Below are 27,573 nucleotides of genomic sequence, written 5' to 3' on the forward strand. Positions count from 1 at the left end.
AGGGTCTGTGTGTGCCAGGGGCTCTGGGATGTCTCTGTACCCATGGACAGAAGGGTCTGTGTGTGCCAGGGGCTCTGGGATGTCTCTGTACCCATGGACAGAAGGGTCTATCTATACAAAGGTTTCCATAACATCATTGTTCCCTTGGGTATGGAATGAACACAGAGTGAAGGTGTCAGTCATGCTGCTTGTGCACTCCTTCCTTTCCATACAAGACACATCCATGCACACCCCCACATACAGATATTTTAAAAGGATAGGGATGGATAGAGATTTCCCACAGAGCTCTAACTTTGGCACAACTCACTTGTTTGCTGATGGTCAGGGAATTTTTTTCCCAGCTCTTTGTGAGTAGGTTTCCAAGAGCTGAGGGGAGCCGCATTCAGAAGCAGTTTCAGGATTTCTAGGCAGGAAATGGAGCTGACAACCATCAGTGTAACTCGCCCTATTCATTGGGATGTGCTGCTGGTTCTTTAGGAATATGGCACGATGGAGCCACTAGACTTGGAAAAATCCCAGCTCTCTGTGGATCTGTGGAAAGGGGGGAGCAGCCGGAAAACTTTGTATCTGCTTTGGGGGCCACAAGGTCCAAGTAGCTGCGGTGGCAGAGGGTGACCAGGGCTGGTGGCAGGTGAAGTCCCATTTCATGACATTCACGAATGGAACAGGACGAAGTTCCAAGCACCCCCAATCCCACTGATGAAGTCTTTGTGATGCTGCACATGCTCAAGGGAAAGCTGCTGTCACACAATCTACTGAGATTTATATATCTTATTTTTTTGCAATACTTTATGTCTAAGTTTCAAACTGCAAAATTTTTACACTCACGATGCAGTCATGCACATTCCATCTTTCAATTTCCTATTGCTCCAATCCACTATTTAAATTAACTTAATATTGGTTAAAAAGCCCAAAATCTGCCAAAGGAATTCAGCTGACGGATTTTTTCCACCAGCACATTAACAAAGTAAGTCACTGAGTTGTCTGTTCAAAAACTCAGTTACCTCTTTCCTAATCCAAAGTTACAGAAGACTTTTCACTAAACATTTGGGGTAGTTTTTATCTTTTATATATTTTCTAATCTTTTCTTTTTCTTTTTTCTTTTTTTTTTTTTTTCAAAACATAAAACACATCCTATAAAAGGCATTTCCTTTGCTCCTGGTTCCCCTGTGGAGCTGCTCCCTTCCTGGTGGCCAAGCTGCTCAGGCAGAGCCCGGCAGCTCCTGGCCCTGCAGGGCTGAGGCTTTTCCCCGTTGCTGGGGACAGACTGATGGAGCAGCACTGCTGAACACGGGGACACACAGAGGGAGCAGAAGCAGCTGCCTTTGTCCACCTGAAGCTCCAAGGCCCAAACTCTGAGCACACAGGGCTGGAAGAGACTGGCAGGCTCCCTGTTTGCTGTGCTGCCCCACTTGTGCCCGGCCCAGCTCTGCGGGAGGCAGAGGGAGAACAAGGGGCAGCTCCTGCCAGCCCCCAGCCCAGGGACCCCTCCGGCCCCGGGCCCTGGGGCACTGTCAGCACCCGCTGCTCCAGCCACGGCTTCTGCTGGCCCTGACAGCAACAACCAAATTGTGCCTGATCCCCAGGGAGCAGCAGCAGGGCCTGCATCTGATCCCTCAGTCTGGGGCAGGGCTCGACAAATGACCCCCACAGCAGCAGCAGCAGCAGCAGCACATGGAGCTGACTTTGAGCACAGCCCCTGCCACTGTTCCCTCCCGTGGGCAGTGGTGTCACAGCAGCCTGAGGCACCCGGGAGCCCTCAGGGCCAGCAGGGACTTGAGATGGCAGCCCTGGGCTCCTGGGGGTTGTGAAAGGAAGAGAGGTGGAGACTCCTTCTCCACGTAGAGCTTCCCAGATGGAAAAGGCTGCTGTGAGCAGGCAGCTGCAAGGGCAGAGAAAGGAGGGTCTCCACCACTGGATCTATACCAGTTCCACAGTCCTGGGCAGCAGCCACCGAGCACAGGGGGAACAGAGGGCACAGCAAGAGGGACAAAACCAGGCAAGGTCAGAGACTGGGAAGAGCCGGACCTGGGAGCAGGAGCAGCTGCTTCATTGCACTCTTGGAGAAAGCTCTTGGCTGCTTCAAAGTGCTGAAAGACGTGAAGGGCAGAGAGGAGGCCACACCAAACAGTGCTCCTGTTTTCACACCCTCCCCTCTCAGTGTCCCAGAAGGAATTGGATGAACTGTATTCTTCTCTCCGAGTCGTCTCGTTCAGTGTGAGCAGCTTAGCAGCAGGAGCTGAAGGAGCTGAAGCCTTAGGCCACAAGCACTGACCAAGAGGAAATTCTTGAGTCAAGTTATGCTGCTAACATGGACCTAACTGAATCCAGCTGATGGAATCCTGGAATTATAGAATTCTTTCTGTTGGGAAAGACCTCTGAGCACATCAAGTCCAGCCGTTCACCCAGCAGTGTCAAGCCCAACACTAAACCTGGTCCCTGAAGTACCAAGGCTGGACAACAGGCCCTGAGCCCAAGGTGTCCTCTGGATGCAACTTCCAACCAAAGATTATCTTTGTATGTGTTCATTAATGAAATATGCATGGTCATTAGTGCTGTGATAGACGTATCCCCTCATCAGTGAAACGTGGATTGATCTTTCTGTATTTAGAATCTGGACAAGGCCATGAAATCCCACATCTGGCCTTGTTTGGGGGTGGATGGTATTGGTTATTGGTTATATTTGAGCTCTGACCAGGCTTTGGAACAAACCCAAGAGGAGAATGAAACCAGATGTTCCCGCACCAGAAGTGCTGTCAGTTTGTTTATTCAGCGCTGTCAGAGCTGGGCCCTCTCACAGCCGGGTTGGAGCCTCACTTGTGGCTGGAGGCACCTGCAGGAATTCCCAGTGTCCGGGAGTGGCTCTGCAGTCCTTGGCTGTGACAGCTTCCCCCAGCTGATGTGTGGATCTGGTTGATGGGAAAGTCTGAGAGTAACAGGTACATCTTTTTTCATAATCACTGCAGGCAATCTTTGGTAGTGACGATTGGGTGCATTGCTGAGCTTCCCCTTTTGTCATTCTTTGCAGTTTTGCGTTATAATAAATCACACCATACCTGAACCTTGTGTCTGTGTTTTTGGTGCTGACCCTGCTCAGTGGCAGAACAGACACTGCAGCCCCACAGAACCAAGGGTACATTGTGACACTGCGGGGCCTGGTGTGACCAAGGGGACCAGAGTGACACCGTGGGGCCCCATGGAACCAAGGGACCGGTGTGAAACTGTGGGGACTCTTATAATCAAGGGCCCATTGTTTTCCTCTCCCTGCCCCAGCCCTGCAGAGCAGCCCAGTCCAGTCTGGCCCAGCAGCAGGAACTGGAGGCACTGGAGGTCATGGACAGCCACTCGGTGTCTGCAATGCTCAGGAGATGCTCAGCTCAGGCAGCTGCTGCAGCCCCAGGGCCAGCCCCGCTGCCCAGCACAGCAGCAGAGAGTTGGCCCCGGGGCTCCTCAGGCTGCTGCTGCTGCCCCAGGGACAGGGCAGCCTCTTGCCAGGGCTCCTCTGCACACCCACGGGCTCCTGCTCTGCTCCTGGCACACGGCAGCTGCCCACAGAGCCTTTCCCAGGGGAACACGTCTGTGCTGGCCTGAGCAGCCATTGCTGCAGCCCCTGCCCTGCTGCCCACAGCCCCGAGCTGGGGCTGCTGCTCTGCAGAGCACGGGGGCTGTGCTGCCCGGGGCCCTGGGCTGCCTCTGCTGGGCTCTGCTGCTCAGCCCGGGAGACAGAGGCAGCTGATGGTGCTCCCTGCACTGACCCCCTCCCACACAGGCTCTGCTGGGGCCGTGGAGGCTGCTCAGAGCTGCCTGCCTTGTTCCAGGGCTGCCACATGGCCTTGGGGCTGCCCTGGATCCTCCTGGGGAAGTTCCCTGAGGGCCAGAGCAGTCAGTGCCCAGACTCCTCTCCCTGTGCCTGCTGTGTCCCCTGGGGCTGCAGAGCTCTCCTGGCTCACAGCAGACATTCAGTCCTTGATCTCGGCGTGACCCCACCCTGGCCAGGCCTGTGCCCAGGGAGCTCCACTCCCTGCTGATCCCTGGCACACGCTGTCCCTGCAGCTCCCCTGTGTTCTCCTGGCAGCTCCCAAGGCCCTCCAGACAAACATTCCCCTGCCATCAGCCCTGGCACAAGCTGCAGAGCCCCAGGAAGGTTCAGTACAGGCCATTCACCATCTGATGGGCCCTGGCCACCAACAAGCAGAACCTGAGGCAGCCCTGAGTCCCCTGAAGGCCACACTGGGACCCTGATGTCATCCCACTGAGCCCTGGGAGAAAAAGGAGCACAAGGAGCCTCTTCAGAGTCTGTTCCTTGGGCCTGTTCCTGAGAGTGACTCTGCAGGGAGAGCAAAGCCTTCCTGCCCTGCCCTCCCTGTGCTGCTGGAGCTGCTGTGCTGAAGCCCAGCTGTGTCCCAGCAGTGCCCATGGCCAGTCCCTGCCTGTGGTCACAGCAGGGACACGCAGCAGGACAGTGACCAATGTGCCAGAGCACTGCGGCCTTACAGCCACAGAAGGGCTGGGAAGGAGAGGCCGGAGCTGGGAAGAGCAGCACTGAAAGGACCAAGCACTGCTGCTCCCTGGCAGTGTAGCTGTGCTGGGACTCTTTTCCCCTTCTCCCCTCTAACTTCATGCAGATCACAAAGATGGGATCCCAGGAAAAACAAGCACTGCAAGGTTGTTTATTTTCTTGAAATGTAGCAATACAGTAAATCCTGGTTTACAGAGCTTCTGGATAAAATTCAAGAGGCAGACAGTGAATTAGATGGGGGTGATTAAAAAAATTTCACTGGGGATAATTTTCTGACAGAAAAACCCATTGAACACTACCAAAGACCTGGGAAGGCCTTTTGAGCCTGTCATGAGTTCCATTCTGAAAATTATGGCCAAGAAAACAGGCAGTTTGTTGCTCCTGAAAAGCATCTACTCATCATTTTCCTCAGGGCATCCTTGAGCTCCTGGTTCCTCAGGCTGTAGATGAGGGGGTTCAGGGCTGGAGGCACCACCGAGTACAGAACTGACAATGCCAGATCCAGGGATGGGGAGGAGATGGAGGGGGGCTTCAGGTAGGCAAATGTGCCAGTGCTGAGGAACAGGGAGACCACAGCCAGGTGGGGGAGGCAGGTGGAGAAGGCTTTGTGCCGTCCCTGCTCAGAGGGGATCCTCAGCACAGCCCTGAAGATCTGCACATAGGAGAAAACCATGAAAACAAAACAGCCAAAATATAGAGAAGCACTTAGAACAACGAGCCCAAGTTCCCTGAGGTAGGATTTGGAGCAGGAAAGCTTGAGGATGTGTGGGATTTCACAGAAGAACTGGCCCAGGGCATTGCCATGGCACAGGGGCAGGGAAAATGTATTGGCTGTGTTCAGCAGAGCATTGAGAAAGGCACTGGCCCAGGCAGCTGCTGCCATGTGGGCACAAGCTCTGCTGCCCAGGAGGGTCCCGTAGTGCAGGGGTTTGCAGATGGACACGTAGCGGTCGTAGCACATGATGGTCAGGAGGGAAACCTCTGCTGAAATGAAAAAGACAAACAGAAACACCTGTGCAGCACATCCTTCATAGGAGATGGTCCTGGTGTCCCAGAGGGAATTGTGCATGGCTTTGGGGACAGTGGTGAGGATGGAGCCCAGGTCGCTGAGGGCCAGGTTGAGCAGGAAGAAGAACATGGGGCTGTGCAGGTGGTGGCCGCAGGCTACGGCGCTGATGACGAGGCCGTTGCCCAGGAGGGCAGCCAGGGAGATGCCCAGGAAGAGGCAGAAGTGCAGGAGCTGCAGCTGCCGCGTGTCTGCCAATGCCAGCAGGAGGAAGTGGCTGATGGAGCTGCTGTTGGACATTTGCTGTGTCTGGCCATGGGGGCCTGTTCAAGGAGAAAAGATCAGTGACAGGTTAGGAGAAAGTTCTTTCAGTAAAATCAAAGCCTTTTCCCACAGACCATTCTTCTGTATCACACTGACAGCCTTTTGATTTTCTAGCAGATTTTCCTTAAACTCCAACTGGGGAGCCCTGGTTGGTGCTGGCTGAGTGGGTCTTCAGGTTCAGGGCAATTACATGCAGGGTTTTTATAATTCAGCCTTGCCGTGCAGACGTGAGAGGGGGACAGGGAACTCGTCCTCGTGTTCCACTTTGAAACCCTGTTAATACAGAAGTCTCTGTCAGCTTGTACTCCCACTGCCAGTGACCAGGAATGGTAAAGTCTGTTTAAATGTTCTAGAGTTTTTTCAACAGCTTTTCTTCATCTCCACTTGACTATTTTTGATGTCAGAAACTCTCAGCATTTCTGCTGCTGCGCTTAGGGAGAACAGAGCAAGTTCTCTGAGGCAAGGTGGTGCATGGAGAATGAGGGGAGGAGGTCTGTCACCCTGTCCTGTTCCAGGATTCTCTGGGCTTTCACCTGTCCCCTACACGGGATGATCACCCTCCCATGTTTCCTTTAAAAACCATCCTGACACTGCTGAGAGCTGATGGATCCACCACAGTCCACCCAATGTCCATCCTCTTCTCAAGGGCTCAGCCCCACATTTGTACCCAAGAACACACGGGACTCATTCCACCAACCCAACAGCATTTTCTCCATCACAGAACTTGTGTGTCTCCCCGTGGGGCTTTCAGATAACACAAAGATGCTACAGGGCAGGTTTGCATTGTGGAGGGAAGCTGGAAGCTTGGAAGGAAATCTCAGGGAGACTTTCAAGTGTCCTAATGATGGCACTGGATTAAATGAGATGGAGCTCCTTCCCTGGCTGCAGTGACAGCATTGCCCACAGCCGGGCACTGGGGACAGGGTCACCCTGAGCCAGCTGTGCCCCCTCCCAGAGCCCCCCAGTGCCAGGCAGCTGCTCCCAGCCCTGTGCTCTGCAGAGGGAACTGGGCCCGGGGCTGCAGAGCTGCCCCACGGCTCTGCTGCAGCTCTGCCTGCACAGGAGGGGCTTCATGCCTTGGACCCTCTCTTGGTTTGGGAAGACAGGTATCTGCTAGGTAATAATAAAAACAACAACTGCAGTTTCTTTTGGGATGGAGAGTGTAACCCCCCCCCCCTTCACTCTCTTTTTTTTCTTTTTTAATTATAAATTACAATCAGAGGCTCTTAGGCAAAGATTTGGGAAATAGGAATAGCAGTTTTTTATTAGTATGTATTACAAAGTAAACAAACACAAAAAAACCCTCACCAAACAACTACAGCATTAATAATAAACGAAAACAGTACCAAGATCCTTGAGGGTTTTGTTTCACAAAAAATAGGGCAGTTTGGTTTCGGTGTCTCTGCAGGATCCTCAGAGCACCAAGCTGAAACTTTTCCAGCCAGCAACAGCCGTTCCCTCTCCCCCCGAACGCCGAAAAAAGAAGAGCCCGCAGCTGTCTCAAGCTTTGTCTTTTACCTGCATTATCTCTTCCTTCTAACTTTGTCCACCTCTTTGTTTTGGTTAAGTACCCTCAAGTATCCAACACTTGGTCTCCTTGGTAACTTCTGGGGAAAAAATTCTTTAGAGAAAGAAGGAACAAACCTGACCCCCAACAGACCCCCAGCCCTGAGGGCAGAGGCTTGGCTGGGGGACAAGAGGGAGGGGGCTTGTTCCGAGGGAGGGGCTGCACTGGAAAGGATCCTCTGGAGATCTCTCCCTGCCACAGCATTTCTGGGTTTTGTTTTCTCTCATTTCCTGATCTTCTCTCTGCTTCCTGGAGATTTTTCTCCTGGAGGTATTTCCCTGTTCCTGATCTCTCCCTGCCAGCACTCACAGACCCCAAATCTCTGTGCACCCTCCTTGGCCCTACAGAAACCTGCCTGTTTGCAGGGCACTGGCTGGGGGCAGGTTCTGTTTGGAGCTTGGAGAAAGGACAGGTCAGACTAAGCCTGATGGCTCCAGTGAAGGTGATGCTGGTGCTGTCCATGGGCAAAGGAGTGGATGAAAGCACTTTTGGGAGCCCATGAATAGCACTGGAGGTATAGTTCAGATGCCTTAGGGACTTTTAAACATGAAGTTGTTTATTATTTATCCCCCCCGTTCACCAGGAGTAAGAAACTGAAAACAATGACTCAGTAAATTTTATCTTTATAAAAATTATTGTCCTGGAAATATTCCTGGAGTGAGCAGAAGCCCTGAGCATGTCCACATGCTTACAGCAGAGATAGTCTGAGTTGTACTTACAGAATCCATAATGGGATGTTCCTGCTTTAGGAGATCATTGCAGGAGCTGCAGCTGCATTGTCCTGCAGCCAGAGGCTTCCGGTGTCAAGGGCTGGAAATGATTCTAGCCCAGTCAGTCCTCAGCATCTTCCCAGCCCTGAGTGATTGAAGCTCTCTGTGCCTGTGTGCTGGGCCCAGGGTGGCTGCAAGCAGTGCCCCAGCCCTGCTGGGCTGTGCACAGGAGCCACTTTGATGGAGAAATGCCTTTTTGAAGCTCATCTTGGTTGCCAGGAGGTGCCTCTGTGTCAGGAGCCCGGCCCAGCTCAGCAGCACAGACACAGTACAAGGATGTTAATGAGCCTCTCAGGGATTTGCTGTTGTTTACATCAGACTCAGTCCCTGAGAGAGTGTTCAAAAAACTTCTCAAGGACTCAAAGTCAGATTAAAAACGCCAAAGTTTCTTGAAGTTTTAAATGGGTCCCATTGAGGGACACGCGTGAGAAAGTGTCCCCAGGTTCCAGTTAGAGCAGAACACCGCAGGCACTGATGACAGGTGGGGACAAACAAGGCAAAGGTGTCTCTGATGCTGAGCAAACCTGCATGTGTTTCAGGAATGCAAAAGGCCAAGGCCTGAGCTCCAGCCCCTGGCAAGGCAGATGCTGTCCCTTCCTGTGGTGGTTTTATGTTTGCTGAATTTTGTTTACTAGCTGGCAGATAAGATTTTGGGAGAAAAAGCTGAAAGAGGCTCAACCTAAAAGTAAAAAGAGATAGATTTTATTAGCATACACTAAGAAAAGAGAAAAAGGAAAAATGAGACATTCAAACATCTTTTCACTTACCACAAACCGTTCACTTTCCCACTCAACAGAGAGAAAACCATGATTTTTAGCCAGTTGCAGCTATTTAAACACAATCCTGCATCACCTTGGGAGAGGAGCCTCTCTAGAGTTTATGGAGATACATGCCACAGGAAAAGGTCTGGTGGTTCTCATGGTCACAAATCTGCAACCACACGGAATTTTTGCAGATTCTGTGCAGTCCCACCCATATAACATGTTCCCAAGCTGCTTATGGGCCTCTGCATGTTTGGGGTACCATTTTAAGAATGCTTTTCTAATATAAAGCAAGGATTCTCTTCTTCTTTCTCTAAAATCATCACTATCTCAAAAGAAATAGAGACCTCCTTTTATGCCTAGGAGCCGGAACTTCAAAATTACTTCCTTTCTAGAAGCATCTTCGTCTCAAAGGCTGAGACTTCCTTATTTTTTCCCAGGAGCCGGGTATATTTTCTATTCAAAATCCTAAATTAAATCTCATTCATATCAGTACATACAACTGTTTGACTAGAACTTGCGTTCTCCCAAAGAGCATTATAATAATCTATTTTTCTGTAATTCACATCCAGAGAAGTCTGGTCAGAAATATCCACTTCTTCCAATAATCTGGAACAGTTGGATGGGTGGGCAGAGTCTAACAAAATGAAGTTTAATGAGTCCAAGTGTCGATTCCTGCATTTTGGCCACAATAACCCCCTGCAGCATTATAGGCTGGGGACGGTGTAGCGGGACAGTGCCCAGGCAGAAAGGGCCCTGGGGGTTAGCTTCAAAATCCCCCATTTCCTCTGGGACAACTCCCCTTGTTCAAACTGTCCTGCTCTGACACCAGCCTGCTTTGGGAAACAGACTCTGTCTTCTTACCGTGTGTCGTGCTGGGCTCCTTATGTTTGACTCTGGCATTTGACATCTGTGTCCTTTTCTGTGTTCTGCATCTTCCAGCAGCCTCTGGGAGGAAGAAAGCTTTGACCACGTGTTCTTCCCATCCCATCACCTTATCCATTGCCCGTGGGAGCTGCATTGCTCTCTGCATGTGTCCTGCAGAAGTTGTTTCCTTGAGGACCAACAGAACTGGAGCTCTGCTGAACACAGTCCTGTTCCCGTTCCTAAATCCATTCATCTGCAGCCTTGGGAACAAATCTGTGATCCTGGCCCTGAAGAAATCCATTGCCAGGCCAAGAACAAAGCCTTTCCTCTAAGCATGGTGCATTTCTGGAAAGCCATCCCAAGGATCTGGTATCATCTGTTACACAAAACCAGTGCCTGTGTGTGCAGCCTCCAAACACGGCTGCCTCAGGAGATTGACGCTCCTGCTGGGTTGTGTCAGGTTAAGAGAGAAGAGACTCATCTGCACTCCCAGACAGGGCACCAACAATGGCAGCAGGACAAACTCAGTTCATTCTCTGCCCGGGCTGCTCCCGGGCCCATCTCAGGAGAGCCACCAGCTCATTAAGAGCCCATCTCTGGAACAGAGAAGAGCTCAGAGGAACAGTGGCAAGTGACAATCCAAATTACAGCTCCTGAGCGATGGACACCTTGTCCCAGCTCCTTTCCTGGGACAGCCATCAGCCCTGCTTTGAAACCCCAAAGTTTGAAACCCCAAAGTCACCCTCCCAGTAAAGAAAGACTTTCTCCTGTGCAGTCTAAACCCTCCCTGGTACAGCTTTGAACCATTCTCACACGTTCCATCCCAGGATATCAGGGAGAAGAGAAAGGGAAATGCAGGGCAGAGCCAGGGGGGCAGCGAGATGGGAGTGTGCAGCCTGCAGGGACACAGCAGCAGCTGTGGGACAGCGCAGGACAAGCTGTGCTGGACGTGGCCAAGGGCCCGGCAGGGCTGGCAGTGCCCAGGAGAAGCCAAGTCTTGGTGCCCTGGGGCACAGCAGGGTCTGGGCCACCAAGGGCTGGGAGGGGACACCTTGTCCTGAGGCCCTGGGGCCTCCTGGCACAGCCCCAGCAAGGCTGGGCACTGTCACCCCCTTGTCCTGCCCTCAGCATCCCCCCACATCCCAGTGGCCCCAGGGATCTGCTGGGACCAGTCCCTGGGGAGCCTTGGTCAGGAATGGCCCTGGGGGGCTCCTCAGTGATCCCAGGGACTGCAGGTTTTTCAGAGCACTTTGGGTTTTGCTTTTGCCTGGGAGTCTCTGAGGGGTTTGTGCAATCACGGCCTCCAATTGTCTGCTGTAATTAGTCCCTTGAGATGTTTTGTCACTAACAACACTCAGTGGGGCTCATTAATGCCTCAAGTTACTCAAGAGTCATTAAAGTACTACTTTTTGACACTGAATCACTCTGAGAGGTTTCTGCAGTCATGGCCTCCAATTATCTGCTGTAATTAGTCCCTAGAGAGGCTTCGTACTGACACTCAGTGGGGCTCATTAATGCTCTGAGATACTCAATGTCTTTTAAGGTACTTTGGGTTTTCCTTCCCACACTCCGTCTCTGAGAGGTTTCTGGGCACTCTTGGCCTCCAGTTCTCTCCTCCAAGGAGTCCATGAGGAGCCTGTGTTGGGGATGGACCTCAGTGGGCCCCAGGAATGCTTTGAGACACGTTGGGTTTTTCCTCTGACTTGGACTCCTGGAAAGGTTTGTGCCATCTCCTCTCAGGCCCTGAGGGCTCAGCACCAAATGCACCACGGGGCTCTTTGGGATCAAGCAAGTCCTGACAAACCACGGCTCTGCCTTGATTTCCCTCTGCGCTGGTGCAGTTCATTAGGAAGGTTTTGTACTGCAGTTATGGAGAAAGATTTCAAAGAGCTTCTAAGAAATTCACATTCCTGTTATAAAGGGTGTGTTTTATCACTGTTCTCTTTGGAGCAGAGGTGATTGCAGCATTCTGTGATTGATATTGATCCAGGGCCTCTCCTCCAAAGGCCTGGCCTGGCCAGAGAAGCTGTGCCTTGAGGTCTGACCCAGTGTGGACAACCTTGTTCCACATTCCCCAAGCCCATCCTGCCTGTCCTCACTCACCTGGGACCTGCTTTGCTCAGAGAGCTGCCTGCACTCAGACAAAAAGGGCTTTCCTATTTTTGAAGCAACGTAAAACTCGTAATTTTCCCCACTGAAAACAGACACACTCCTCAAGTGTGTGCCAGCCCAAGGGGCCACCAAAACCACTCCAGCCCTGCCCTGGGCCGGCTGTGAGGGTGGATCAGCATCCCAACCTGCCCTGGGACACTGCAAGGGGCTGTGGCCACGGACGCACTGGGACAAACTGGGGACAATGGCAACACTGTGGGGAAGACTGGGGAATACTGGGGCGTGCTATGGAAGATACTGGGGGGAACTGGAAGGGAATGGGAATGAACTCAGGTGTATTGGGAGGGACTGGGCTGTACTGGTGATGAAATGGGCTGTAAAGGGGGGGACTGAAGGGCCACAGGGGTAGAACTGGGCTGTACTGGGGATGAACTGGGCTGTACTGGGGATGAACTGGGCTATACTGGGAAGGACTAGAGGGGTTGAATCGGCTGTTCCCGCCTCCGCAAACTCCCATTTGCCGAGGCTCCCGCCCGTCACCGCCAGCTCCCAATCAGTGCCAGGAAACCGGGGCCTCGGGGCGGTGCCTGGTGTCGGTTTTGCCTTCAACTCCCGTCATGCACCGCGGCCCAATTGAGCCCCATTGCAGCCCGGACTACAATGCCCGTCATGCCCCGCGCTCCACAGAACCCCGCCCCCGTATCCTCCCTCCCCCCCATGTGTACCCTACCTTTCCCCCAGACCCTCCAGGATCCCGAAGTGCCCCCTCAGTATTTATTTGGAACCCCCCAAAATCGTCCCCGACTCCCCTGAATGCTCCCAACCCCAGAGATGCCCGTTAGAGCCACTTCTGGGAATTCATCTCCGATCATCCCCCGTGCTCTCAGAGCTCTGCCCAACACAGTCTCGCGCCGAAAATTCCTGCTGTGCCCCGTGTCCTAAAGCGCCCGGTTCGAGCTCCCCAAGTTCTCCCCAAATCTTACCGAACCGTACACGTTTCCCCCGAGGGCCTCAAGTCACGACTCGGACGCAGAAGTGTCCGCCAAGCGCCTTCCCGGACCCGCCACAGCTCGGCTTTATGCACTTCCGGGACTACAGCTCCCAGCATGCTCCGCGGCGCACACGGAGCCCTATTCCAGCCGTGACTCCGTCTCCCGTCATGCCCCGCGCCCCACCGACAGCCATTGGAGCCGCGCCTCGAACTCCCGTGATGCTCCGCGGCCCCGTTACACCGTGTTCTACCCGCGCCTACAACTCCCATCATCCCCCGCGCCCCAGAGAGTCCCCTCAGGGCCCCCAAGTGCCCGCCCGGACCCCGAAGGGCCCTAGATTCCCCTCCCTGACCTCCAAGTGCCCACCCGGCTCCCCCAGATGTCCTTCAGACCCCAAATTTTCTTCAGATTCCATCCCCAGGTTTAGAACTGCCGCAAATGTGCCCCAGAAATGTCTCCGTGGACCCCAAAGTGGCCCCTTTTATCCTGTCTGAGAAAACGATAAAGAAGATTACAAAAGGAGTAAAAATAGAACTAATTAGCATAAAGCGGGATAGAATCAATAGCCAGATGTTGTCAATGAATTAATGAAGGGAATTGTGTTACTTAAAACCAATGACCAATAATTTTTTGGGTCGCTAAAAATGTATCAATTTTTTTAAATACATGTAAAACATAGGTTAAAACGTATATAATAATATTTTATATATTTATAAGTATTATTATAATTTCCTTATAATTTTTTTAAAAAAGAAAAATTGCTAATTTACAAAAATTATTTCAGATGTCAGTCCTTGGTGGGTCATTTCAGACACGGTGAGGTTGGGGTGAGGAGCAGGTTGTCCAAACAGGGTCAGCCTGCAAGGGGCTCTGTCTTGGTTTAGGAAGACAGGTATCTGCTAGGTAAAATTACAATCAGAGGCTCTTTGGCAAAGATTTGGGAAATAGGAATAGCAGTTCTTTACTAGTATGTAATACAAAGCAAACAAACACAAAAAAATCCTCCCCCCCCCACCAAACAACTACAGCATTAATGACAAACGACAACAGTACCAAGAACCTTGAGGGCTTTGTTTCACAAAACCCAGGGCAGTTTTTTTTCGGTGTCCCTGCAGGATCCTCAGAGCACCAAGCTGGAACAGTGGAAAAGTCCCGGGCTGGTAGCTGGGATGACAGGGTGTCCCGGCAGGCAGGGGCAGGATGTCCCGGCAGTGCAGGGGGTGCAGGGTCACGCTGCAGCAAGAGGAGCAGCGCCGAAGAAGCTCGAAGGCGAGGCAGAATAGCCGCGGCCCAGCTTCTGCTCGGCGTGCTTTGCTGCGGCTGAGATCCTCGAGGAGCGGCCGACACGCGTCTCCCGAACGCCGGAAGCAGAAAAGCACGCAGCTGCCTCAAGCTGTGTCTTTTACCTGCGTTATCTCCCCCTTCCACCTTTTGTCCATCTCTTTGTTTCAGCCAAGCACTCTCAAGTATCCAACACCCGGTCCCCTTGGCAACCCGTGGGGAAAAAATTCCCCAGAGAAAAAAGGAACAAACCCAACCCCCAACAGGCTCATTCTCCATGCCCAGACCTCCTAAGGAGACACTCAGCATTAAGATCACTTGTAGAATACGTCTTTCATGTCGGCAATGATCTGAAAAATTAAAAAAAATGCACCCTGGATTAGAAAAAACTCAGGAGGTGCACTTTGAAATCTTCCTCCATAAGAGAACTCCAAACTGGCTCCAAGCAGCTGCACAAGCCCTGGAGACGAAGACAAGTGAAGGAAGAAAAGGAGGTCGTGACTGCTTTCTGGATTTGAATCAGCCCCATGCTGGATTTGGGGCTGAGTCCAGAAGCTCCAGGCACTGAGAGAAGGTTGAAGAAGCTGCTCAAGGAGGCAGAAGCAAAACTCCAAGTCCCTTGGAGCATCCCTGGGCCCCACTGAGGGCAGGGAGTGCCAAAGGCTCCCCAGGGACTGCTGAGAGCAGATCCTTGAGGCCAGGATTGCAGGGAGCCGCAGGCTGTGAGCAGGGAACTGCAATGCTGAGCAAGGCCTGGGCTGGTTGGAGGCAGCAGAAAGGCCAAGCCCTGAGCCCAGGCCTGGCACAGCAGGGCCTGTCCCTCCCGGGTGGCTCGGGGCTGCTTGTGGGGCAGTGGGATGGGAGGGGCAGCGAGGACAAATGGCACAAAGCTGTGTGACACTCCCGATCCTCATGGCACTGCGGGCCAGTGTGACAAAGCAGGGCCTCATGGAAACAAGAGGCCGTAATGAGCCTGCGGGGCTGTAACACCCCAGAACACTGAAATAATGGGGGTACCCAAAGGTTCTCTTACTCGAGTTTGGTGCACAAGGAGAAATGCCAACCAGATAGTCTCAGGATGAACAGATGCACAGAATATTCTTATTTGCAAGGAACAGTCAAGGATCATAAGTCCAACTCTTATGTGAATGGCACACAGAGGGACTGAACCCACAACCTTAGTGATATTAGCACCATACTTTAACCAACTGAGCTAAGAGGTCAAAGCAACACACAGCTCTACTGGCAAAATAGAGAAAATCAAGGAACTTGGAAAACCATTTAATAAAACATCCAACTCAAAACTCTTATCATAGCAGTAGCTTCATTGACTTAGCCCATTTGACCTGGAAACCTTTACAGAATTACAGAATGACAAAATGACTAGATTGGAAGAGACCTCCAAGATCATTGAGTTCAACCCATGTCCCAACACCTCACCTAAGCCATGGCACCTAGTGCCACATCCAGTCTTTTTTAAAACACATCCAGAGATGGTGATGCCACCACCTCTCCAGTCAGATCATTCCAGAACTTTATCACCCTTTCCGTAAAAATCTTTTTCCTAATTTCCAACCTATATTTCCCTTTGTGCAGCCTTAAGACTCTGTCCTCTCATTCTGTCAGTGGCTGCCTGGAGAAAGAGACCAAGCCCCACCTGACTACAAACACCTTTCAGGGAGTTGTAGAGAGTGATAAGGTCACCTCTGACTCTCCTTTTCTCCAGGCTAAACAACCCCAGCTCCCTCAGTCGTTCCTCACAGGAGTTGTGTTCCAAGCCGCTCACCAACCTTGTTGTCTCCTCCGGACACATTTAAGCATCTCAAGGTTATTCTTAACTGAGGGCTCAGAACTGGACACAGCACTCGAGGTGTGGCCTCAGCAGTGCCGAGTACAGGAGAAGAATGACCTCCCTGCTCCTGCTGGCCACACCATTCCTGATCCAGGCCAGGTGCCATTGGCCTTCTTGGCCACCTGGGCACACTGCTGCCTCATGTTCAGTTGCCTGTCGACCAGAACCCCCAGGGCCCTTTCTGCCTGGGCACTGTCCAGCCACACCGTCCCCAGCCTAGAGCACTGCAGGGGTTATTGTGGCCAAAATGCGGAACTCAGCACTTGGACTTAATAAACTTCACCTTGTTGCACTCTGCCCACCCATCCAACTGTTCCAGGTCTCTCTGCAGAGCCCTCCTACCTGCCAACAGATCGACAAATGTTCCCAGCTTAGTGTCATCTAAAAATTGACTAATAAGAGATTCAATAGCCCCATCCATGTCGTCAATACAAATGTTGAACAGAGCTGGCCCCAGCACAGACCCCTGAGGAACACCCCTGGTGACTGGCTGCCAGCTGGATGCAGCACCCTTCCCCACCACTCTCTGGGCCCGGCCATGCAGCCAGTTGTTAACCCAGCAAAGAGTGCTCCTGTTCAAGCCGTGGGCTGCCAGCTTTTCCAGGAGCGTGCTGTGGGAGACAGTGCCTAAGGCCTTGCTGAAGTCCCAACAGACAACATCCACAGCCTTTCCCACATCCACCACACAAGTCACCTGGCCATAAAAGGAGACATAAAAACTGGTCAAACATGACCTACCCCTCCTAAACCCATGCTGGCTGGCTCTGATACCCTGTCCATGAAACAATATAAACTGCTCCGTGACCTTTACCATGTACTGAGGTCAGGCTAACTGGCCTATAATTACCAGGATCCTCCTTCCCACCCTTCTTGTGAATGGGTGTCACATTGCCCAGCTTCCAGTCATCTGGAATCTCACCAGTGGGCCAGGACTGTTGGTAAATGATGGAGAGCGGCTTCACAAGCTCATCTGCCAGCTCCCTCATCACCCTGGGGTGGATCCCACCTGGGCCCATAGATCTATGAACATCCAAGCAGCTCAGCAGTTCTCTGACTGCCTCCTCCTGGACACTAAGTTCCCTCCCACATCCAGTACAGAACAAAGGTTGGCCTTCCTATTGCAGTTAATATATTTGAAAAACTTTTTTTAATATCCTGTACAAAATTGCCAAATTAAGTTTGAATTGAGCTTTGGACTCCCAAACACTTTTCCTACATGCTCTAGCAATCCCCTTAAATACTCCTTGACCTGACCCTCCTTCCAAAGATGATACATCCTCTTTTTATTCCTAAGTTCCTTCAAAACCTCCTTGCCCATCCAGGCTGGACGTTTGCCTCGTCAGCTCATCTTTTGGCACACAGGGAAAGCCTGTTCCTCTGCCCTCAAGATCTCTGCTTTGAAGCACGCCCACCTTCCCTGGACTCCTTTGTTTTTAAGGGCTGCTTCCCTAGCAACTCCCTGAATAAGTCTTGTAAATAGGCCAAAGTCTGCTGATTGGAAGTCCAGTGTAAAAGTCTTCTTGATGTTCTTCCTGATTTCACCAAATATCGAGAACTCTATAATTTCATCATCACCGTGTCCCAAGGAGCCTCCAACCACCACATCTCCCACCAGCCCTTCTCTATTTGCAAACAACAGGTCGAACATAGGCCCTCCCCTGGTGGGGCTCACTCACCAGCTGCAACAAAAAGTTGTCCTCCATACACTCCAAAACCTTCCTGGACTGCCTCTTTCCTGCTATATTAAGTTCCCAGCAGATATCTGGCAGCTTAAAGTCACCTACAAGAACAAGGGCTGGTGATCCTGAAACATTCTCCAGCTGCTTTTAGATTAAGTTGTCCACCTCTTCTTCCTGGCTGGGTGGATGATAACAGACTCCCAGCAGGTTCCCCTGGTACCCCGTCCTGTTTTCTTAGGGTACAACGGTAACAATGAAAACCTTACCAAGGGCACAACTCCCAAGTCCACAAGGAAAAGAACAGACAAGCTGTCAAGTTCTTCAAATATTTGTCCTGCTTTGCTGCAAGACTCCTACTGCACACACAGTGTGGAAAGCCAAGGGAAGCTGCAGTTGGTGGCACGTCTTGTGACAGAAGCTGCACCTCGTTCTCCAGGAAGTGTTCTTGGAAAGAGCAGACGGGACTGTGGAGAAGATTCTGGGAAAACTGAAAGAGCATTTAAGAAATGAAATGAAAATGTATAGAACCAATACTAAGATGTCCTTGTCAAATGATTTTGATGCTCCCCTTTTCCATCTTGCACTACTTCTCCATCCCATGAACTACAAATGGATCTCACCTCTAAGATCCATGATTTGGCAAGTTTGAGATGCTGTAAAATACCATGAGCTACACACAATTTGCCTTCCCCTGTTTTTCTTGGAAAGCAATGCTGGAGACACAAGTGCAGTGCTTGGGCCAGGTACAAATTCTGCATTCAGGGAACGTGCTCTGACAGTGTCTGACCCTCAGCAGGGACAATGCACAGCAGCAACCAAGGGGAATGCTCTGCCACAGTGCAGGAGTCAAGACTCTGGGTCTTGGCTCCTGTGGGCAAAGTTCCCGTGTTTGGACAGGCTCGGGGCTGCCCCCGGGGAGCGCGGGGCTCGGCGTGGGGCTGAGCGGGCAACGGACAAACGGACCTGGGGAAAAACGGCCCCGGGGCTTCAGTTGCTACAGCAGCAGCGGCAGCAGCGGCAGCAGCGGCAGCAGCAGCGGCAGCAGCAGCAGAAAAAGGACTTTTCTAGACTTCCTCCTGCTTTTCCTCTTCCTCTCCTGCAGGCCCGCACCCTCTCCCTTAGTCCCGCACCCTCTCCCGATCTCCCTGTCCCGGTGTCCCCGTCCTCTCGCAGTCTCCCTCTCCCCTGCAGGGCCGGACCATGCCCCCGGCCCGCCCCCGGCCCCGGGTGGGGCTGCCCCGTCTCCGCCCCCAGCCCCGGGCCTCCCGCCGCGGTCTCGCCTCCGCCGGGCTCTGGCTGTCCTGGCGATGGCGGTGGCGGACGAGGATCAGTGCCTGGGGCTGCGGCGGCATCGCCGCCCTTTGCCTTCGCCTGTGCCGAGCCCGGCCCCGGCCCCGGCCCCGGCCCCGGCCCCGGCCCCGGCCCCATCCCCGGCCCCGGCCCCGGCCCCGGCCCCCCCCGGGCCCCGCGGAGGACACAGGTGGCGCGGCCGCTCCCGCAGCCTCCGCCGCGGCTTCCCCGGCCCGAGCTCCGCCGCTCGGCAGCGTGGCCGCCGGCCCCGAGCTACCGCTGTCGCGTTGCCAGGAGCGAACGCCTGGGGATTCCCGGCCCGGGGCGGTTGAGGGGCGCTCGGGGGCCGTTGCTGGCCCCGGGCCGAGCACTGACAGCCACGTCTCGCCGGCAGGGAAGGCGCAGCAGGGCCTCCAGGAGCAGTACCGGCTGGGTTCGCTGCTGGGGCGTGGCGGCTTCGGAAGAGTCTTCGCAGGGACGCGGCTCTCGGACGGCGCACCGGTGAGCGGCGGGGCTGGCGGCGGGCGCAGGAGGAGGAGGAGGAGGGCGGAGGAGGAAGAGCATGGGGCTGGGCAGCGTGGGCAGCGTGGGCAGCGAGCTCAGGCCGCTGCTCCCCTTGGCTTGCAGGTGGCCATCAAAAGGGTGCCACGGAACCGCGTCCGGCACTGGGGAGAGCTGGTGAGTGAGCGGGGGCCAGCGGGAGAAGCCGGGGCGTGCCGGGCGGGGACGAGCCGAGGCCCGGCAGGGTGGAAGCCGCCAGGACGCCTCGAGGGAGAGCGGGCGTGGGGCCAGCGGAGGGTGCAGAACATCCCGGGCTGGGTGAGGTCTTCCCCACCCCTGGCACGGCCTCAGCCCCACTGACGGCATCGTGGTCCTCCCACAGCCCAACGGCACCAGCGCACCGCTGGAGATCGTGCTGCTGGACAGGGTCTCCACTGGCTTCCCTGGTGTCGTCCAGCTGCTGGACTGGCTTGAGCTCCCCAGTGAAATCGTGATGGTGCTGGAGCGCCCGCAGCGGTGTCAGGACCTCCAGCATTTCATTCGGGCACGGAGGTTCCTGTCCGAGGAGGTGGCGCGGGAGCTGTTCCGCCAGGTGCTGGAGGCCGTGCGGCACTGCACCAGCTGCGGGGTCCTGCACAGAGACATCAAACCAGAGAACATCCTGGTTGACCTGGCCACCGGGCAGGCCAAATTGATCGATTTTGGCTGTGGCACCTACCTTCAAGACACGGCATACACACAGTTTGCAGGTGAGCCCACGCAAGGATGTGCTCCCAGCTCCTGACATCTCATGGCCCAACATCTCACAGCCCAACCTGGGTGTGGCAGTGGGGATTCTCCCTTTTGCTGCCACTCATGGCACTGAGACTTCAGCTGAGTTGCTTTTGAGCAGGGGTGGGTTGGGGCCCAGCTTCCAGCCCTGCTGGCAGCCTTTGCCAGCCACTCTGCCCAGGACTGGGGCTGGGGCAGCCAGCCCGACAGAAACACCCGTGGGTGGGGCTATCAGAGAGCGTGGAGTCAGAACCTGTGCACCAGCCAGTTTGGTGTGCAGGTGAGAAAGGGCTTGGACTGCTCCTCTGGCCTTCTTTGTCTTGTGTTCATAATGTTATTTGGGGCAATGCAGGCAGGGAGAAGGAAGGCATGGTTTTCCTCCTGCTCTGAGTGGGTTTTTTCTTGTTCTGGTCAGGCCTTTCCAGGGCTTCTGCTGCCCTTTTCCTACACCAGTGGTTTCTTTTCCAATGCCCGTTTTTCACACAAGTCCCAGGTCCTGGTGGGAGGGCAGCGGGTCACACCATGTGCCACTGGGGCAGTCCCCACATGCCCAGGGATGCTGGGGCCAGGCTCTGGGAGCAGCAGCATCCCTCTGATGAACTCCATCTGTATTCCACAGGAACACCAGCATACAGACCCCCAGAATGGACCGACTTTGGCTGGTACTACGGCGAGCCAGCTACCATCTGGTCCCTGGGCATGCTCCTGCACCAGATGGTCTGCGGGCAGCACCCTTTCAGGAGCGGCTGGAACATCAGCTGGGGCCAGCTCCCGCTGCCACAACGGCTCTCTCAAGGTGGATCCTCATCTCTGGGCACGGGGGGAATACCAGTGCTGGGAGACAGCAGTTGGCTCGTGAGCATCCTGCTCTGGCAGCTGCTGAGGAGGTGGCACATGTCCTGCTCTCCTGCTCTCCTCCAAAACAGGGAATTGATGGGAAAGTTTAGGCCCAGCTCTGAGCACATCCAGCATGGCCTGGGCATGGGAATATGGGGCAAAGCAGCCAGGGGCCTTCTCCAACTGACTGGCAGTTTCTGGTTTCTCTTCCCAGAGTGCAAGGATCTCATCAGGTGCTGTTTAGCCGTGGATGACATGGAAAGGCCTTCATTAGAAGACCTTTTTGGTGATCCTTGGATGCAGGAGATTCATCTGGAGTAGAAGAAGGGAGAGAGCCAGAGGTTCATTTTGATGCAGGGCCCTGGTAAGTTCCAGCTGCACACATGCCTTGGCAATCAGAAGCAAAGAAAGCCAGACTTTTTGTGCTGCCTGTGTCACTGCACAGGGGTCATCAGGTGGGCACAGGCAGCCCTTGTGCTGGAGCTGAGTTGCCATGCGAGTTGTTTTGGCTTGTGCTGGTTCACTGACAGCTGGGGCCCTGGGCAGAACACTGACAGCCTGGTCTCACCCCCAGGGAAGGAGAAGGAGCCCCTGGAGAAGCTGGACCAGGTGGGGCTGCTGCTGCTGGAGACAGTGAGGACGACAACAAGGATGACAACCTCTTCCTGAACCTGGCCACCAGCAATTGAAGGTGATGGACTTCAATTCTGGCACCTTCTTCAAAGTCAGGCTCCACAGCCAATTTGCAGATGAGTTCGCACACAGGGGGATGCTCCCAGATTTGGGCATTGCACAGCCTGGCCAGGAACCAAAGGTTCCCCCCTTTCCTGGGGCTGATGCAACTGATTGTTCAGTGGGCTGCCAAGCTGCTTTTTGGCAGGGCTGGGGGCACGGGCTGGGGTGGTTCTGAAATGGGAGTCGGCTCCTGGCCCTGCCAACAGCCGCCACCCCCCACCATGCCCTGGGCTGGGGCTGGGGCAGCCAGCCCAACACAAACCAACCCCCAAGGTGGGAGCAGAGGTGGGACTCCAGAACCTGTGCTCGGCTGCTTTGCTTTGCTGGCAAGGAAGGACTTGGGCTGCTCCACTCCCTTTGTTTTCTTTGGGATCACCATTAGTTTGGGGGGCAGTGTAGGGGGGGAAGAGTGAAAGCATGGGCTTCCCTCAGTGGTGGGTGGGTTTTTCCCTAGCATGCAGGGCATGGGGGCTTCCTCAACCTCTGACAGAGATAGGATCTTTTACCTTTTCCCTTTTTTTCCTTTTTTGTCTGTAATCCCTTTGTGAATTTTATGTTTGTTTTTCTAAAGGAAGCCTTCTAGGTGGTGTCCAGTCTTGACTGGGAAGTGCTTGGGACCAGCTGTGGAGTGGATGAAGGAGAAGGCTGAGGACGTGGTTTGGGAGCAGCTTTTCTTTGCGCGGCGGATGGCGTGAGGTGTGTCCCCGTCTTGTTGGCACGGGTGGGGTAAGAGCTTTTGGGAGATGGCAGCCAGCACAGGAGCATCCTGCTCTGGGCAGCTGCTGGGGAGGTGGATCTGCCCTGGCTGGCTGCAGGCTGGGCACGTGTCCTGCCCTCCTGCTCTGCCGCCAAAGGCAGCAATGATGGGCAGCTTTGGGCCCCGCTCTGAGCACGGCCAGCATGGCCTGGGCACCGCGGGCGGCTGGGACAAGGGCATAGGAGCCTTCAGCTGACGGGCGGTTTCTGGTTTCTGTCCTTGCAGCCGGGCTCTGCGGAGGCTGAGGCTGCTCTGGGCTCTGCCAGGGCTCTGCTGGAGCTCAGCACCGGGCCGAGATCAGCCAAAGAAGAAACGGTGTGACCTGCAGCAGACTTGCCTTGAGCATTTTGGCAATGCAGCTCAAGTTTGCAGAGGATGCATCTCCAAGGGATAACATGACACCTCCCCAAAATAAAATTGTTCAATACCTTCTGAAATGAAATCTATCTGGGGTGACGCCAAATGACATTTTTCAGCTTGCTCAAGCTGTAGCTCAGCCCTTCTCTGAACAGTTCTGTCCCCCACCTGCATTTTCCTTCACAACTGCTCCCTATTTTCCCCCAGTGAGTGCCCAGCTGATTGCAGTCTCCATCACACTATTGCCATCCTTGGTGCCCGTCACCATGAGGAAGACCAAGCCCCAGGCTTAGGGACTCATCCTGTCACTGGCTGAGGGGCAGCAATGCCTCAGAGGTCTGGTGGCATTTTAGTGTCATTCAGAGCTGCTCTCTTGCCCTCAGCTCTCCTCACTGCTGAGTTCCCACTCCCTTTTCCTCATCCTTCCAGCAGGATGAGCTCTGTGAAGTCCCATGAGCCACCCCACTCTTCCCGGCCCACCCACCCACCTCAGTTAGGCTGAAGCTGAAGGGTCTGTGTGTGCCAGGGGCTCTGGGATGTCTCTGTACCCATGGACAGAAGGGTCTGTGTGTGCCAGGGGCTCTGGGATGTCTCTGTACCCATGGACAGAAGGGTCTATCTATACAAAGGTTTCCATAACATCATTGTTCCCTTGGGTATGGAATGAACACAGAGTGAAGGTGTCAGTCATGCTGCTTGTGCACTCCTTCCTTTCCATACAAGACACATCCATGCACACCCCCACATACAGATATTTTAAAAGGATAGGGATGGATAGAGATTTCCCACAGAGCTCTAACTTTGGCACAACTCACTTGTTTGCTGATGGTCAGGGAATTTTTTTCCCAGCTCTTTGTGAGTAGGTTTCCAAGAGCTGAGGGGAGCCGCATTCAGAAGCAGTTTCAGGATTTCTAGGCAGGAAATGGAGCTGACAACCATCAGTGTAACTCGCCCTATTCATTGGGATGTGCTGCTGGTTCTTTAGGAATATGGCACGATGGAGCCACTAGACTTGGAAAAATCCCAGCTCTCTGTGGATCTGTGGAAAGGGGGGAGCAGCCGGAAAACTTTGTATCTGCTTTGGGGGCCACAAGGTCCAAGTAGCTGCGGTGGCAGAGGGTGACCAGGGCTGGTGGCAGGTGAAGTCCCATTTCATGACATTCACGAATGGAACAGGACGAAGTTCCAAGCACCCCCAATCCCACTGATGAAGTCTTTGTGATGCTGCACATGCTCAAGGGAAAGCTGCTGTCACACAATCTACTGAGATTTATATATCTTATTTTTTTGCAATACTTTATGTCTAAGTTTCAAACTGCAAAATTTTTACACTCACGATGCAGTCATGCACATTCCATCTTTCAATTTCCTATTGCTCCAATCCACTATTTAAATTAACTTAATATTGGTTAAAAAGCCCAAAATCTGCCAAAGGAATTCAGCTGACGGATTTTTTCCACCAGCACATTAACAAAGTAAGTCACTGAGTTGTCTGTTCAAAAACTCAGTTACCTCTTTCCTAATCCAAAGTTACAGAAGACTTTTCACTAAACATTTGGGGTAGTTTTTATCTTTTATATATTTTCTAATCTTTTCTTTTTCTTTTTTCTTTTTTTTTTTTTTCAAAACATAAAACACATCCTATAAAAGGCATTTCCTTTGCTCCTGGTTCCCCTGTGGAGCTGCTCCCTTCCTGGTGGCCGAGCTGCTCAGGCAGAGCCCGGCAGCTCCTGGCCCTGCAGGGCTGAGGCTTTTCCCCATTGCTGGGGACAGACTGATGGAGCAGCACTGCTGAACACGGGGACACACAGAGGGAGCAGAAGCAGCTGCCTTTGTCCACCTGAAGCTCCAAGGCCCAAATGCTGAGCAGACAGGGCTGGAAGAGACTGGCAGGCTCCCTGTTTGCTGTGCTGCCCCACTTGTGCCCGGCCCAGCTCTGCGGGAGGCAGAGGGAGAACAAGGGGCAGCTCCTGCCAGCCCCCAGCCCAGGGACCCCTCCGGCCCCGGGCCCTGGGGCACTGTCAGCACCCGCTGCTCCAGCCACGGCTTCTGCTGGCCCTGACAGCAACAACCAAATTGTGCCTGATCCCCAGGGAGCAGCAGCAGGGCCTGCATCTGACCCCTCAGTCTGGGGCAGGGCTGGACAAATGACCCCCACAGCAGCAGCAGCAGCAGCAGCACATGGAGCTGACTTTGAGCACAGCCCCTGCCACTGTTCCCTCCCGTGGGCAGTGGTGTCACAGCAGCCTGAGGCACCCGGGAGCCCTCAGGGCCAGCAGGGACTTGAGATGGCAGCCCTGGGCTCCTGGGGGTTGTGAAAGGAAGAGAGGTGGGGACTCCTTCTCCACGTAGAGCTTCCCAGATGGAAAAGGCTGCTGTGAGCAGGCAGCTGCAAGGGCAGAGAAAGGAGGGTCTCCACCACTGGATCTGTGCCAGTTCCACAGTCCTGGGCAGCAGCCACCGAGCACAGGGGGAACAGAGGGCACAGCAAGAGGGACAAAACCAGGCAAGGTCAGAGACTGGGAAGAGCCGGACCTGGGAGCAGGAGCAGCTGCTTCATTGCACTCTTGGAGAAAGCTCTTGGCTGCTTCAAAGTGCTGAAAGGCATGAAGGGCAGGGAGGAGGCCACACCAAACAGTGCTCCTGTTTTCACACCCTCCCCTCTCAGTGTCCCAGAAGGAATTGGATGAACTGTATTCTTCTCTCCGAGTCGTCTCGTTCAGTGTGAGCAGCTTAGCAGCAGGAGCTGAAGGAGCTGAAGCCTTAGGCCACAAGCACTGACCAAGAGGAAATTCTTGAGTCAAGTTATGCTGCTAACATGGACCTAACTGAATCCAGCAGATGGAATCCTGGAATTATAGAATTCTTTCTGTTGGGAAAGACCTCTGAGCACATCAAGTCCAGCCGTTCACCCAGCAGTGTCAAGCCCAACACTAAACCTGGTCCCTGAAGTACCAAGGCTGGACAACAGGCCCTGAGCCAAGGTGTCCTCTGGATGTAACTTCCAACCAAAGATTATCTTTGTATGTGCTCATTAATGAAATATGCATGGTCATTAGTGCTGTGATAGACGTATCCCCTCATCAGTGAAACATGGATTGATCTTTCTGTATTTAGAAACTGGACAAGGCCATGAAATCCGACATCTGGCCTTGTTTGGGGGTGGATGGTATTGGTTATTGGTTATATTTGAGCTCTGACCAGGCTTTGGAACAAACCCAAGAGGAGAATGAAACCAGATGTTCCCGCACCAGAAGTGCTGTCAGTTTGTTTATTCAGCGCTGTCAGAGCTGGGCCCTCTCACAGCCGGGTTGGAGCCTCACCTGTGGCTGGAGGCACCTGCAGGAATTCCCAGTGTCCGGGAGTGGCTCTGCAGTCCTTGGCTGTGACAGCTTCCCCCAGCTGATGTGTGGATCTGGTTGATGGGAAAGTCTGAGAGTAACAGGTACATCTTTTTTCATAATCACTGCAGGCAATCTTTGGTAGTGACGATTGGGTGCATTGCTGAGCTTCCCCTTTTGTCATTCTTTGCAGTTTTGCGTTATAATAAATCACACCATACCTGAACCTTGTGTCTGTGTTTTTGGTGCCGACCCTGCTCAGTGGCAGAACAGACACTGCAGCCCCACAGAACCAAGGGTACATTGTGACACTGCGGGGCCTGGTGTGACCAAGGGGACCAGAGTGACACCGTGGGGCCCCATGGAACCAAGGGACCGGTGTGAAACTGCGGGGACTCTTATAATCAAGGGCCCATTGTTTTCCTCTCTCTGCCCCAGCCCTGCAGAGCAGCCCAGTCCAGTCTGGCCCAGCAGCAGGAACTGGAGGCACTGGAGGTCATGGACAGCCACTCTGTGTCTGCAATGCTCAGGAGATGCTCAGCTCAGGCAGCTCCTGCAGCCCCAGGGCCAGCCCCGCTGCCCAGCACAGCAGCAGAGAGTTGGCCCCGGGGCTCCTCAGGCTGCTGCTGCTGCCCCAGGGACAGGGCAGCCTCTTGCCAGGGCTCCTCTGCACACCCACGGGCTCCTGCTCTGCTCCTGGCACACGGCAGCTGCCCACAGAGCCTTTCCCAGGGGAACACGTCTGTGCTGGCCTGAGCAGCCATTGCTGCAGCCCCTGCCCTGCTGCCCACAGCCCCGAGCTGGGGCTGCTGCTCTGCAGAGCACGGGGGCTGTGCTGCCCGGGGCCCTGGGCTGCCTCTGCTGGGCTCTGCTGCTCAGCCCGGGAGACAGAGGCAGCTGATGGTGCTCCCTGCACTGACCCCCTCCCACACAGGCTCTGCTGGGGCCGTGGAGGCTGCTCAGAGCTGCCTGCCTTGTTCCAGGGCTGCCACATGGCCTTGGGGCTGCCCTGGATCCTCCTGGGGAAGTTCCCTGAGGGCCAGAGCAGTCAGTGCCCAGACTCCTCTCCCTGTGCCTGCTGTGTCCCCTGGGGCTGCAGAGCTCTCCTGGCTCACAGCAGACATTCAGTCCTTGATCTCGGCGTGACCCCACCCTGGCCAGGCCTGTGCCCAGGGAGCTCCACTCCCTGCTGATCCCTGGCACACGCTGTCCCTGCAGCTCCCCTGTGTTCTCCTGGCAGCTCCCAAGGCCCTC

The 27,573-nt window shown here is 54.0% G+C and overlaps 1 protein-coding gene across 1 annotated transcript; it reads right to left on the minus strand.

Moving 5' to 3' along the window:
• Positions 1–4,711: 4,711 nt before the first annotated feature.
• LOC136304113 (olfactory receptor 14J1-like) lies at positions 4,712–8,144 on the minus strand. The gene is made up of 2 exons (XM_066207768.1): positions 8,136–8,144; positions 4,712–5,834 (listed from the first exon to the last, which is right to left on the minus strand). The coding sequence occupies exons 1-2, from the start codon at positions 8,142–8,144 to the stop codon at positions 4,869–4,871; spliced, it is 975 nt and encodes a 324-aa protein (XP_066063865.1). The 3' UTR covers positions 4,712–4,868.
• Between the last annotated feature and the right edge of the window lie 19,429 nt (positions 8,145–27,573).

Source organism: Chamaea fasciata, unplaced genomic scaffold, assembly GCF_029207755.1.
Source record: "Chamaea fasciata isolate MVZ Bird 193981 ecotype frontalis unplaced genomic scaffold, bChaFas1.0.hap1 SCAF_51, whole genome shotgun sequence".
In the NCBI taxonomy this organism is placed as follows: domain Eukaryota; kingdom Metazoa; phylum Chordata; class Aves; order Passeriformes; family Sylviidae; genus Chamaea; species Chamaea fasciata.